This window comes from Rhea americana, unplaced genomic scaffold, assembly GCF_003343005.1.
Source record: "Rhea americana isolate MKP2758 unplaced genomic scaffold, rheAme1 scaffold_53, whole genome shotgun sequence".
Classification (NCBI taxonomy): Eukaryota; Metazoa; Chordata; class Aves; order Rheiformes; family Rheidae; genus Rhea; species Rhea americana.
In genome coordinates this window covers 4,520,055-4,534,933 of record NW_028186679.1, presented here as the reverse complement: position 1 = coordinate 4,534,933, position 14,879 = coordinate 4,520,055, and the positions used below count along the sequence as shown (strand labels likewise).

Genomic DNA, 14,879 nt, shown 5'->3' with positions numbered 1-14,879 from the left:
TTACATTTCCCATAAAATGCCTTCTATATGCTCTATCAGCTGYATTGAAATTTCATCCAGAAACATGGAATAGCTCTAACTCGCAAAGTATTGAAATTTTAGGTCTCTGAATATTTTTTATGAGCTGCCTGCATTTAGAACTTGAAAATTAACTTATTTATCTGAGAAAGAACTTAAATAAATGACTTATTTAAATTAAATTTATGTAAAATGGACAGAGAAATATTCTTCAGCTCACCTAAGACGATTATTGTTTGCCACTTCTTTTGGATTAGAGATGTGTAGAAATCGAACCAAACAGCCCTACTGGCCCAGAGCAAAGGTATGACCAGGCCACTGTTCTCTCTCTCTCTCCATCCCCAGCAGCTAAGGAAAAAGTTTAAGGACCAAGCCAGCCTACGTCATCTCAGATCGTACCTTCAGTATCCTTGTTCTTCAGGACAGCTAACACTGAGTCTGGTTGTAACACTAGTGACAGCTTTCACAGATAATGATGAAAAAAGCCAAAAAAAAAAAAAAAATTTTATATTGAAAGACCTTATCAGTTTGTACTTTTAATAGTTTCTGTTGGATTTAAAAGCATATAACATTCACATTCTGAATATAGTTAGACTGTTATAAAGCTTCCTTATGTCAGTATAGCTTCTGTCTGCCAAGTATCAGTACAATAGCATGGTAACAATATTTTTTATATATATATTTCAAGAGAAAATCATATACTTAATTTAAAAAGTTGAAGCAAGGTAAAAAACTGTGCACTGATGAGGTCTAGGATTTTTCTAATAGCAGATATCCCATGCCAAATGGGATTACATCAGCCAAATTTTGCTGATGTAATAATGCATATCCTATAGGAAAATTATGGATTTATAGGRAGTAAATATGCAGAATTTCCAAGCCAGTGGGAATATTCCCATGTGCTAATCTAGTTCTCTCCAGCAGAGTGTTATTATTATTTTTAAAAACAGTTTATTTTTTAACAGCTTGATACTTAGAAAGCACACACATTTTTGTTCAGGAAGTGAGAGAACAAAGTTTAATTCCTTCCTTTACATGTGCTGGTCAGACTGACGAGAGTAGGATTTAGGATTTTCCCCTAACTTTGGCATTTTTTATTAGCTAATTTAGATGATTCGTTCARCGCGATGATTGTTGGCTGTAAAAAGGGTAGACCATAGCAGGAGTGCAAACTGAGGGTAAAGATGCCTTTTTGCCTCTCTTTACGAATGCAGGCAGCAGAGCCACCGAGGGGCAATCAGGGACCGTCCTTCAAACGGGGGACGGGGATGGGGTCCCCCAGGCATGCAGCCGTTTCACCGCACTGTGGGAACCCCATCTGCAGATGTCTCGCTTTTCCCGCGTCTTGCAGAGGTGCATTAATGCTGTGGATTCTGCTGCAGAGAAAGAGCAACGTTTTCTTCCCGGGAGCCAGCCGCGGGTGTTTTGCATCGCAGGCAGTAAACGCGTGTCCGTGATTGCATCTGAGAAGCGCCGTGTTTGTCAGCTCTCTGTGATCCCGCTAGCGCTGCGGTGAGCCGCTCCACGCTGAAGCGGATAGSGCAGCTTTGAAGAGATTTAGATAAGGGCTGCAGAGGAGTGAGTTGGTTCATCTCTTGAGCTGTCCATCTGCATCTGGCAGCTGATTACTCGATAAAACAGGGAACTCTGGGCAATTTACAGCAGACTAGTATTTTAAGCCTTTTAAGAAATGTGAGGAAAGAGGTTTCAAAAAGTCACCAATTAAAARAAAAGCCTGATTACTGGAGTGTTGAGGAAAGTTATGGCCTGAGATTGCTGATTTTGCATTGTTGTTAAGTTCTGGCTTCTCTAAATGACAAGGTATCCTTAGCTCACCTTAATTTCAGTGTGATTGAGGGTGATCAAATAGCTTAGGGAAGAAGTTTAGTAGGTTTTTGGGCAATTTCACAGAAAAAAAGAACATAATCACACAGAATCTAAAGTCTATTATAGACTATTTTTAAGCTTTAACTCTTTCTAGTCTATCAARAATGATGTCTGGCAGACTCCCTTGTATCTGTGACTCCTTTACCTGCTCTAATGCAGGAAAAAAATATTTCTTATTTAAACCTTTGATGGATAATTTTCTATTTTTCCACCTCTTATGCACCTAGACTATGTAACTAATGTTTATTAAGTGGTGTCTTCCTTTACTCAGAAGCTTCTGCCAAATGAAAGTTATATGGAAATACTTCTACAAACAGTTTATTTTTCAGAACCTTGTCTACCCTTTGCCTCACATTTTTTTTTATTTWTTTTGCCACAGCTCCTGAGATTCCTTTTTGAACCTTATGGTTCTGCATTTTAAACAACCTCTTTTTCTTCCCTGCACATGGAAACCACAGGGCACCCCTCTATTTCTCCTTTGGGCCCAAATAGTGCAAGCCAGTATGAAAAGTGTATCTGATCTTTAGTGCAGAGTATGCAAAGTCACAAGAGGCCATCAAGCCTTACTGTAGTCCTTCTTAATGATGTTAATTGAAATAAATTAATAAAAATTACTTTGGCTGGCTGTTGGATTGGGCAAACTGGAAACTACTGAAGTATTTATGTTTTTATGACTTGCTGATAATTGTAAGAAGAAGTTATGAAGGAGCATGAATAAAGTCCAAAAGGAATGTGTAAGAWGCGCCACCCAGCTCTACTCACCCTTTGCAGGGCACATTGTGGGTGTCTGCAGACTTCACACACCATTCAGTTGTCATAGAATAAAGACAACTTTTTTTTTACACTGGAACAGATGTTTGTGGGAATTTCATGCCTCTCGAAAGGTTTATACAGCTGCCCATCACTGTGGCTTCCAAGTTCCTGCCGTATAAGATCAGTAGCAAAAACTAAACATTTACTGGATTTCAGTTAGTCTCTGGCTCTTTTACTTTCGAGTGTCTGTTTTATTRTTGGACGGTTAATTGATTTGTTCGTTCAGATTTATTTTATTTGGGGAAATGACATCTTTGGCTAAGTAAGTATTAAAGTTAAAAATTTTACTGGAAAAACTTCCAAGGCATAAAATTAACAGGAAAGTAAAACAATTGGGATGTCTAGAGGATTCTACAAAACTTAGTCCAAATTCTTGAATTTTGAATCAGTGTAATATACTACCAATTTAGAATAGGTAGGTACTAAAATAGGTAGGTAGAATAGGTACTATACCTATTCTACTAAAAAATACTAGTAAAGAATAGTTTAACTTAATTAAACTATTAAGTTAAATTTTACAGACAGTAATAACCAGTCTTACTTATTTTGCTTGAATAATCTTTAACCATTTTTTTTCCCAAACAGGTGTGTTTTATGAAGTTATTCAGAACTTCCCTCAAGTGGAGGAAAATGTGCAGCTGGAGTCACATATAACCAGCCACAGGTGGAAAAGGCACTCGGAGTCCCTCAAATCAGTTGACACTAACAGAGCCAGCATGGGGCAGGATTCCTCYGAGCCGGGGGGCTTCACAGACCTGCTGCTTGAAGAGGGACAGGACAATGCCACCCAGATTGAGGTAGAAATTTATTCCATCTACTTTTTATTCGGCTTGTTAGCTTTGACGGGATGTAAATCAAAGTTCCAGAATCCGCAAAAGTGAAAGTTTAATTCAACCTCGGACTGTTTGCTTTAAAACTTTAACTGCCAGTTTGTCCTCATGTGGACATCATTTCAATCCAAATGGACTCCACTCCCGTCTTTAAGGTTGCCCTCAGTTTAGAGCACTGTAGGGACAGCAGAAGTTGACTATGAACAATTTCAGACCCTACTCTGTGATCAGTTGGTGTGAAACTTCTACAGCTATGATTATTTGTAGGAATTTGCTATTCTGCTACTTTATTTTAGCAATCTTACAAAAAGGCACTGGCAGATTTATTTTTGTCTTTCTACACAGATATCAAGTGTTAATATTATAACTATTGTATTATTATTGATTTTCTTTTTTAAGTACTAGGTTTGAATTTTTTAAAAATAAAGCCTGTGTTATATTTTTCAAGAAAATATAGTTTGGAATAAGCTGAGGTGCAATACATTTTCAGTCTTTACTTTCTCTTCCAAAGCAACAGCACCTTTATTTTTTAATTCTGTGGAATTCCTTCTCAGGCAAACAAAACAGCTTTCAAATTTTGGGTTGTTATCGTACACAGTAATAAATACAAAGCAATATAAAACCCATCTATAGAGATTATGGTGTCTCTACAACATCAGTCAAAAATAACTGCTTTTCTGAGAGTTTTTTTTTTTTTAAGCTTCCCAGTTTGCATAATACTATTTTTTTCCCTTTGCATAAACAGGGAACTCACTAGTTTGTAAATGATACTTTAGATTTGCATGTTGATTTATGACTTGTTTGTTGCCTCCCGTGTTCCCCATTTGGCCGTGCGTGTAGCAGCTCACTTGTACAACACCGATCCTGCTTCTAATTATTTTAGTCAAGTGGAAGAGSTCTCAGGTAGAGAGAGGTTCATGTAGCTGGACTTTCCATGGCTTACATGGGGATGCCGAGCACTGTCACTTGGCCTCTCCCATGTGCTGCGTTCCAAGCTCTTAGAAAGCAGAGACGGGTGAGAAATCCCAGAGGAGTGCTCACATGTGGGAGCAGTCAGGGAATAAAAAAGAACACTTGCAAATGGCTATACGTAGAGYGATATTTTTCCAGAGCCATCTTTTTTATTGGATTAATAGCATTATAGCGTCCTAATCTCTCAAATATATCATCAACGTCAAGTTTATTAAATTCAGATTYTGTGCTCCTTTGTAGCCCTCTCTTTTTCTAAAGTCTCTCCAGTAAGGTAAAATAACTGAATTGTGGTTTTAAACATTACCAGATTCCATTATAAATCCCTACTACAACACACTGCCACTTTACAAAAATCCTTGGTGCCCATCTTAGAGGAGGAAAGTGTACAACAGATATTCACCATGGAAGAATCTGTATGTTGCAAAGTCTTTTGCAGCTTTGGAGCTTATCAGTAGCACTGGAGAGTATATTGATTTTCATAACCCTTCGTCTGTGTGTGTGTTACAGTTCTTACTGAAGAAAATCCACAGAAGGAGTGCTGTCTGTCATTCATATTTAATGACACTACAGAATTACAAGAGTCCTTCATCACAGATATTGCTTCTCTCTAAAGTATTCTSTATGCTTACCATGCAAATGCGGAAGCCTTTTCTTTTAGTGGAATCCTAAGGATGATGAGCACATCTTSAATTTTTTCTTGACATTATTTCCTTATACTGATAGGTTTGCTTTCTATTCAGCTATTTAAAAAACAAACAGGGACGTGAAGGAGGGTGGTTAATTTCTGCATGTTATTTTGAAATAGCTTTAAAATGTTTTCTTTAATATCAAATGTATAAACTTATAGTATGGAAAAAGCTCTTAATATAAATTCATCTAATGTGGAGGAAAACTCAGTTCACTTGACATTCTTAATATTTATAGTCTTCAAATACTGAGATTTTTCATTCATATTTTTCTACTGGAGATAGCAGGAATTGTTTTCTAACTTCACTGCAGCACGATCCCGGGTTTCCCATCAGCCCTAATCCATAGGCTGTTTKAAGATCGACTTGACAGGTATGTGAAAAAACCTTTGGGCAAGGGTTGTAGGAAGTGCACTGCAAGTCAGTTCATCACATCTTTACAGTAGTCAATATGGACCAGCTCCTAAAAGTGGCAAAGATGATAATGATCAGATTCTGTTTAATGATGCAGGTGTTGTCTCTCTGGTCCAAGGACTAGAGCACGTACAGCTGCTAGGGAGCCTGGGAACATTCACTCGCTATCTTTACTGCATTGCTTTGCCTCTTGCATCTGTTAGAAACTGACAGTCAGATTGGAAATCCTGTGAAATGATGCACATATTGCTTTCTTGAATAAAGATGTTCTCTTGAACTCAACCCTCTGGAAGGTGAAGTGTATTGCAGAGACTAGCAGACTATCTGGAGCTGTAGCCATGYGAAGTGGAGGACCTTAGGAAACATGCAGGATTTGGGGAAGCAGGAGACAAGACCTCCTCTAAGACYCTTTGTGTTGCTGGAAGATAAGAATTTTGTGGGCCACAGGTAGTGTTGTGGTAGCACAAATCCCCAAAACTGAGAGTGCCAAGAGGAAGGGAAAAGGCAGGAACAATCTCCGTTACAAGCGGGATCTTTTATGAGTGTGGAATATGTGGTCCTTTTGGAGACCTGATAGTAAGCTGGAGATTGCAGGGTAAGATGAGAATTTAGCAAATATTCATCATAAACGTGTTAAAAAACAATATGACAATCTTGAAAATCTTCTTTCCTTTTAATTGAATAGGCTTATGCCAATGCGCCATTTGTAGATTAAAACGTTGTAAATCCAGAGAAGTTCTCAGGAACAGAGGACAGTCCACTTGCTTTGTTTGCATTTTGTACTTTCGAGCCCAAATACAGAGAATAAGGAGAGAATGCGTAAGTCTCTGGGGCCATATACAGTGCACGTTTTACTAAGGTTRTTTTCCTACTATAATATAACCAGAAAGAGAGTTCTGAAAAAAGGCATCAATGTAAAAGGGTGAGATTCCATCTTTTACGAATGAACACGAATGTTACAGTCTTAAAGAAATGCCTGAAGCAGGTAGCCTTAAGACAGGTGGGAAGTAGATTGTCTGCAGACCAGGTTAACTATAAATGTAAGTCTGTAAAGACAGTGTCCTGGAGACACAGTGCAACCAAGTGGTCTTCTTGGCCCCCAGCAAGCTGAAGCCTCAGAGATTCCCACTTTGCAAACAGGAACATCCATAGATRAGGCATTTCTCAGAGAGGGTTAGTGACAGCTAGAACAGAAGATAATTGATTAATATAATGTAATTTTTCACATTCTTTTTATGATTTTCTTTATAGTTTGGCTTTCCATTCTGCAATTAACGATTTTTTAACCTTTTGCTTTCTTAGAGAAACTTTCCTGTTCTAAAAATTTCTTTATAAAAAATTGTTTAGAATGTTTCAGAACTGAAKTGAATTTGATAAAATTGAAGTTTTTCTCCTTGGCATAACAAAACCAAACAATAGTAGATGTCTTCCACCTGGGAAGACACTGGGACTTTGGGAMTCTCAGGAGCTGAAGAGTTTCTACTAGGCCCGAGGAATTAGCTGGAGCTTTGAAGCATCAGGATATAAAGAAAAAATTCTCCTCCAGGTATACACTAACTAATCAGTGTTCGGGGCTGGTGGTGGAAAGAGCCTCAGTAGTTTTGCACCTGCCAGGCTGAGTGGGGAAATGTGCTCTGCACCATAGTTACAGGGATCTCAAAGGCAGGGATTTTGTTGGGGAAAGTCTGAGATAACAGGTGGACTAGTCAAAAACAGCATATCACCAACAGTTCTTCTTTCTAGTGATGTTATTTCTTGAATTTCTGGGGTTACACTATCTTATATTTTCAAGCCTAACTTGACATCCCCTTTACCTCTCATAATTAGCTGCTGCTATTCTCTTTTTAAAAAAATCTTTCTTTTTTTTTCATTTGTTTTGGTTTTAGTTTGGTTCTGTTTKGTTTTGGTTTTAGTTTGGTTTAGATTGGTTTTGGAGTGTGGTTTGTCCTTTTTTTGAGCACTCTACCTCTTCTCAGGAAATTCATAAGTGCCTTTTATTCAGAATACGTAGAACGTGGGAAATGCAAAGGCTAGGGTAGAATTTGTAGCTGCAATCACTGTATGTCCTTGAAAAAGTAATGACCGTGAAAATAGGTCTTATACAATTAATGAATATGTCTAGTTTGACATTTCTTCTGTCTGCCAAGGGCAAAATTAGGACAAATGTGTAAGCTTTTTTCACATGCTCTCATAAAAGAGAGAGAAGCATGCACTATAATAAGTCACTGATATAAACTAATTGGTTTTATATGTGAAAGTGTTGTTAACATGAACTCAGATTTGTGGCTACGTTTGACCCCTGCGTGGATCCCCTGAAGCACGGTAGCTATAGAGTTATGACCTGCCRGCAGCCAAGGTGTTTGTGGCCCTTTGCTCTTTTGCATTTCCTAAGCCAGGAAAGTGACTGATCCCTGAAACACATCTAGTATGGATGTCAGGTCCCCAGCAGCAGTGGATCTACATAGTCATTCCATTTTGCCACAGTGCTTGCTAATATAATCTGTCTTATTATTTATTATTATTATTTATTAATAAAGCTTATTATGTAAAGCTCTGTACTGAAGTAATTCTCTTTCTGGATTTCTAGYTTTTGTCTCCTTATCCCAGATAAGCAGCTCCAGCTGCAGTTTTTTCCTGGGTAATTTGATTGAGTCCTTTGCTTCATCGCTCTCTATCCCTGATTTTTGTGACCTCTCATTAAATAGCGCAATACTGAAAAGTAAAATTCTGAATAATTGAAATGTGGCAGTCATGAATGTATAGCTTGCATTGACTTTAGCAAGAGATGACAAATCTTGCAAAAAGAATTTGGGACAAGTGAATTATTTTAGAACTGGTGGCCACTTTCTTGAGCTACTACATCAAAACTAGTCTTTTGCAATCTTCAAATATCAGAAAGAAATCCAGCAATAAAATGACAGATCAAAGCATAGTCAGGCTTGAGCTGAATGCAGCCATGCTAACAGTAGGTTTTTATTTCTTTGTACCATGAAAAGAGTGGGAAAAATATCATTTTTCTTATAAAGTCTTATAACAAAATGAATCATTACAACTGTGTGAYAGAAAAAGATTCAGTTCCAGGCAAGAAACAGCATGTTGAGCATGCTAAGTCAAATCAAACTTGCCTGTACCTTCTTCCGCTCTCCTCACCTCAGTAGTTGTGAGCACTGGAAAATTATGGCCATTTCAGTGCAAAACAAATACATCTTTCACTAGTGAAATGATTCATTTATTCCTGTGAGTGTAGTTGATATCTCCTGCTGTGCATTGCTTTTAACTGAAATAGAGTTGTTACTAACTGAAGACGCACAACTCACTTTTTTTTCCTCCTCCCTTCTTTATTTTCCAAAAACATGTTTGAAATGTAAATTTTAATGATCCCTGTAGTTTAAACCTGGAAAGTGTCTTGACCCTATTAAAACAACACTGCTGGATTTAATACTGGCAACAATCTTTTGCTGAATTTTGCATTTCCTCCCAGAGCTTCTTCTCAGAAGAAGGCTTCTCCCTTATCAGTTCCAGTCACTCATGCAAGTGAAGATGTCTGATTCTGACTGGCAAAAACAACAGAAGGGATTGAGTTTTATGACCCTCGGGACTTGAGAGCAATTGCTCTTAGCTGCTGACAGCAGTGTCAGCATGCCCACCGCTGTGCTCTTACTGCAAGTCTGAGCAAGGAAAAAAATAATAGTTAAGGTTAAATTTCACTCAGCTGGATAAATGATAAGGCATTCCTGGAATTACTGCTCTAGTGCGTTGCATTGAAAGCAGAAAAACTTGGACACACATAAATGTATGAACCTCAAAACTAAACAGTATCACTGTTTGGCCAGGCCTGTCTCTATTCTTGTTCTCTCCTCTCCCTTGCCATCCTGAAGCTTCAGTGCCAGCTGTGTGTGTCCAAAGGATTTTGAAATAAGGAGCAGTGACTAGCACTGTGTGTTCTGAAACCACTGCCCCTCCAAGTTACTAAGAACATAATTAAGAAAAACATCCTCGTTCACACAACCTTAAGGACTGTTTCTGCTCTCTTCACTAATCACAAGCTAGGATAGAGGGACACAATTTGCTTCTAAAGATTGTTTTCTGACTTGACATCTATTAGAGCCTTTAATTATCTGTGTGGAGTTGCCTGCTTGTTTAGCTTTTGAATTTATAGTTCAAATATTTTGCTTAAATTGTGTTTGTATGTTGCTCTCCTTTTCCATAATCCTCAGCAGTGTGAGAATGAGTTCCCTTTACAAGGTTTTCATGTACTTATTTGGGTTAATAAAATCAGGAATGCTAATAATCTGCATCATGATTAAAAATCAGGGATGTTATTAATCTCTGCACCATGACTAAATGGAAGGGTTTTTTTTTTCTTTTTAATGCATCATCACATTTTATTGTAGACTATAAAGTAGAAAAATAACACAACTTTAGTACAAAAGTTTAACCAGCCTTTAGTTTTTTATTTTATTTTATTTGAGTTTTGAGCATTTGAAATACATCTGGGGAGGAATGAAGCTTTGCAGCTACACAGTTTTATAACTCATGTTTGGTGATTCTTTAAAGAACAATAATTGTGTTCTGAAATCTGTATTTGCAGAAAGCCACTTGAAGGAAATCTAAAACACCAAAGAGAAMATCAATGTTATCTGTCATATCTCCTCTCTTAAGCTTCTTAATTCTGTGACAGATCAGAGACTACCTTATTGAGCTCCCCTGGCCCAAAATAGGGGAAACTGCAAATTTTATTTTATTTTATAGAAATAYACTTTTATTGATTTAATTATATAGCTGCAGCATATCTTGGGCTATTCTCAAAATCATTCTCATACCAAGAATTGCATTCATTTTTATTTCTGATTTTATGCAAATATAGTTGTTTCTTGTCTATCATTAATAATTACAATATTATATGATTTCACTGTATGCAGAGAATGTATTCAAAGGAGAGAGAATACTCAAACTTCTCTTGTAGGTTAGTGAGTGTTTTCTCATTCTTTGATTAACCCTTGGTCATCTGGTGTAACCGGAGCTTACTGTTGTTTCCAGTTACAAATACCTGCTGAAGCAGGGCTCAAATACTGTACGAGAAAACATGTCTTACAACTGAAGGTAACATTACATCGTATTCTGCATCATTTAAGACCCTGTCTTGTGTTGCTTTAGACCATGCTGAGTCGCGTTTAAACCACACTTTTTTAATGGTTTAAGGAACTGTAATTTAAGACTGTAAGTCCCTCTTTGAATGTATACTGTTCATTGCTCTGTTGTTTCCATAACATTGTAGAGGATTTAACAAGCTTTCTGTCTGATTCCTCACTACGGCACATCACTAAACTGCGTAAACTGCAGAACTCACGGACATAGAATGTTACAGGTGCCAAATTTTTAAAAAATAGACAAATTAATGGAATACAAATTTTTCACAGATTATTAAACATGAAGGGAGTTCCCGAGTAGCAGATCACTGGACTTTTGGAAAATGGGAAATTATTACTGCTTTCCCCAGTTCGTCTACTTTTCCCAGACGTGTTACTGGTCAGTTCTGGGGAACAGGATACTGGACTAAAAGAGCGCTTGGCCTAAGAGGATACAGCTGTTCTTGGGTTCCTGTTGACATCCACTCACTAAATTAAATGCCATATTATTATTTTCATAGCTAGAAGCTTAAAGGTTACAASACAGGTACTGGAAGAACATGCTTAAAATATGCTGGAGTTGCACTGAAACCTTCAGGGATATCTCTTGCTTTTTTTATGTAACATGATTTAGAAAATAAAAAGCATTGTTATCAAATGTAATATTTATTTTTTTGARAGAGATAAAATTTTCTATTAAATATCAAATAATAACTAAAGAGTAAGATTTATATGATTTTTTTCATACAGAGTTTCAGAACAGATTTTATTATATTTTGTTCAGAATAGGTTGTTGTTATTGAAGTCTCAGGTACTGTTTTAAGATGTTTTTATTCATATTTTCCTAGAGTTTATTCTAGAAAGTTACCTTGCTATTCGATGGAGAATGCCATTTATTTTCAGCACAATCGTCATCTTTTTTTCAGAGTCAGTTTAGGAAAAAAATGTTTCACATGGAGTTAGGTAAAAAGTATTTGAGCATGCTTAAAGGAAGCTGCTTCAGATTCTCAATCAAGTGTAAATTTCCCTAAATTATTGCTATATCCAGTGGTTCTCTGATAACTTTCTTATGTTACCTGCAACTAAAGTTAGAATCTGGGGAAATTGCTAATTTACTCACTTTTTTTTTCTCTGTCCTGCTGAGTTTTCCACCACTGGTGTCATACTTTCTACCTAGCCAGCAGACCAGTATATCACTGTCTTGTTTTCTTTCAGACTTTCAGCTGCAAAATGGTAAACTAGACAAAAGCGTCATATATCTTTTTGTACTGAATTGATTCACTGCTTACATAAATCAAGGTAATTTTGACACTTTTGTTGGGTCTTGCTAAAGTATTTAGCTGGACTGAATTCATTGCCAGCCCTGCAAAAACTATTATAGCAAGGGCCTATCAACATTTCCATTATTTTCAGTCTAAACTCAAGGAATGATGACTCTACTAATAGCTCGGATATAATTAAAAAATAAAAAGGCTGAGACTGGAGATGAGATTCATTCCCTACTTTTTTTTTTTTTTTTTTTTTTTTTTTTTTTTTTTTTTTAACTATCATGGGGGGGGGGAATCAAAGAAATTAAAAACAAATTTCCCTACTCCCAAGTAAGGGAATTCGTAGTTCTCTGTGGTAATCTTGAGTTCATTTCCACATGCTTAGCTGTGTCAGCACACATGACATTTAACATGCTGATGATAATGAATTTTTATAGTAAGGAAAGAGACAGGAGATTCAGAATGTAATAGCATCTACCTTTGAAATTTCTTGATGATATTTTACCTTTCCATATCCCTCTTCATCTCCAAGTTCCTAAAGCACTTTACAATTACTCCAGAATCACTGAAGTCATGAYTGAAAAGAGCTATGAGAAGTATCAACAGCAGACCTTGTACTTTTCTGAATTAATTATTTTATCATACCCGTCTCAGCCTTGCCTGCAGAAGCTATGTGAAAGTAGATTCAGCTGGTGAAAGCTGAGCATTAGTGTGGCTGAGGAGAATGGAAATGTCTCCTCTCCAGCCGCTTCCTTTCTGGCCTTCTCATCAGCAGTTCATCTTGGGATGCCCTCACTAGGGAGGCAGCTCATGCAGAAGGGTAAGAGCACTGCTGATAGAGATGGGAAAATGAGAAACGTAGTATTGATTCAGTTGCCCAAAAAGCRGAGGACTGTGTTCAGTTCGACCCGTGCACAGCAAACAGTCCTATCTGATTTAATAGTGTGCAGTGACTGTGCACAGCCAGCTCTGAGCGGGGAGCGAGGGTGAACCCTGCATTGAGTTGTAACTGCAGGGGCATTCAGYGAGGTAAGGAAAAAGTTGTTACGCTAAGCCACATAATTTCTGTTTCCGTAAGACCAATGTTTAGGGGTAGATTTTCAAAACTTYAGTAATCCTGCTGACACCGATGAATTATTCCATACCTCTCTGAAAATCTTTAATGTTACCGCAATATGGGAGAGTCAGTTATCTTTTATCTCCAAAAAGTATCCACTTGGCACGTAAGCAGATAGATATACCATTTGAAATTTGGTCAGGCACATCCTTCGACTGTCTGTTAAATTACAGCAGTCATAGCTTGACAGCTTTCATCGTTTACCAGGAAGGCAGTGGCCTCTCTGCATTTTGTTTGCATGAAGACTTTTCAAAGGGTGTAATATATAGGGCCAAAGCTCAAAATCTATAACAAGAAGGGGATGACAATTAAGAAAACTCAATTTGTGAAATATGCATTTGTTCTTACAAAAAATACCTGTTGACCTTTTTGTCAACTGTTGAAAAAACAGCCCTAATAGCTATTGTATGTCGTACACTGAGGAAAAATTTAAAAAATAATGTAAATCACAGATTTTTGTCCCACTTTCCTCTGTAACACTAGGGCATCTTCTTGTGTGGAGTGTTTAGCTTTTCACGGGCTAAAATTCTTTTATGTTAAGAAAATAGTGTTTTCATTTCTGKAATACAAAATTCATAATGTCAGTTTTGGAGAGTCTTCAACAAAAGGCTGTCTGAATAACAAATAAACAAAAAAAAAACAGAAGATTTCCACTTGCCTTCACTGCACTTTTAGTGGCACAGCATTTAAAAGAAGTGCAGAAGAGAGATTTGACAGGGTTACTGGAGTTTCACTTTGCATATTTGTATCAAGCAGCATGACCTCTCAAAGGCTCCTGTTAACATTTTTTAAATAAATGAAAGTGTTCTCTTCTAGCATATTCTTTTAGTAGTCTTGGTAATGCAAAAAATAGGAAGGAGGATGAACTGCAGAGGGAAGTAATATCTCTCTGATCTCATACAGTTGCTACAAGTATAAAATGCCTGGAGGGATAAAATGCCATGATGTCTCACAGGCATCCCCCTCTTGCAGAGTATACTCAGCGAAACAAGCAGCTTCCTCCTGTTTTTTCCCACCTCCGCCAGAGTATGGATGCTTCTTTCCTGGCGTATGAGAAGAAATGGGCCTTCCATGGCAAGAACAGGCATAATCTGCCTCCCAAATGCTGCTACTGAGTTTAGCCATTGAGTTAGCAGGCCACTGATGGGACTTCCCCACATCAGCAGTGTCGTCTATGCGCTTTTGGGGACTGTAACTGTCAGACTGGCACCGCGAATTTTAGCACGCTTGCTGAGAATGTGTTTGAAACATCTTCCCTCCAAATTTATAAGCAAGTGCCACAAACATCCCTTTCCTTTATAAAGCAAAAACCCAATACATAGTGATAGGAAGTGAGAAGATGGTTTAAATTTTTTAGTTGTATTTAAAACAAATRAAAATAGAAACTGTTATCATTGAAAATATTGTCATATCTCTAACTTGRCTTATATTTGAAGCTTGTGAGTTTACCAAGGTTATCACTGTCATTAATATTGTATAGCATGTTGATTTCTTCCTGTTAGCATTATCTTTGTGGCAGTGGAGCTKTTCAGAGATAGCAGAAAAGGGTTACTTAGTGTCTTAACCTTGCTTAAGTAATTACAGAGTACTTGGGGCTCCTACGGAAAGCTTGTTTAGACCCTATTGTTATGCACAGGGAGTGACTGGGACATGCCTGTCTAGCCAACCTGTGCCTCATCAAGTGTCTAGATTAAATATTGTGTCTTACAGTTGTGGCACTCTCAAGGGATTTCTTTCTTTCTTTT

General features: G+C 37.4%; 1 protein-coding gene across 1 annotated transcript in view; it reads left to right on the top strand.

Annotated features, from left to right (window-relative positions):
* The window catches only part of PLXDC2 (plexin domain containing 2), a 272,894-nt gene that overhangs the window by 123,078 nt on the left and 134,937 nt on the right, over window positions 1-14,879 (top strand). The window contains exon 2 of the mRNA XM_085318355.1: window positions 3,304-3,515. Coding sequence (XP_085174481.1) covers window positions 3,304-3,515 — 212 coding nt within the window. The remainder of the gene's footprint in view (window positions 1-3,303; window positions 3,516-14,879) is intronic.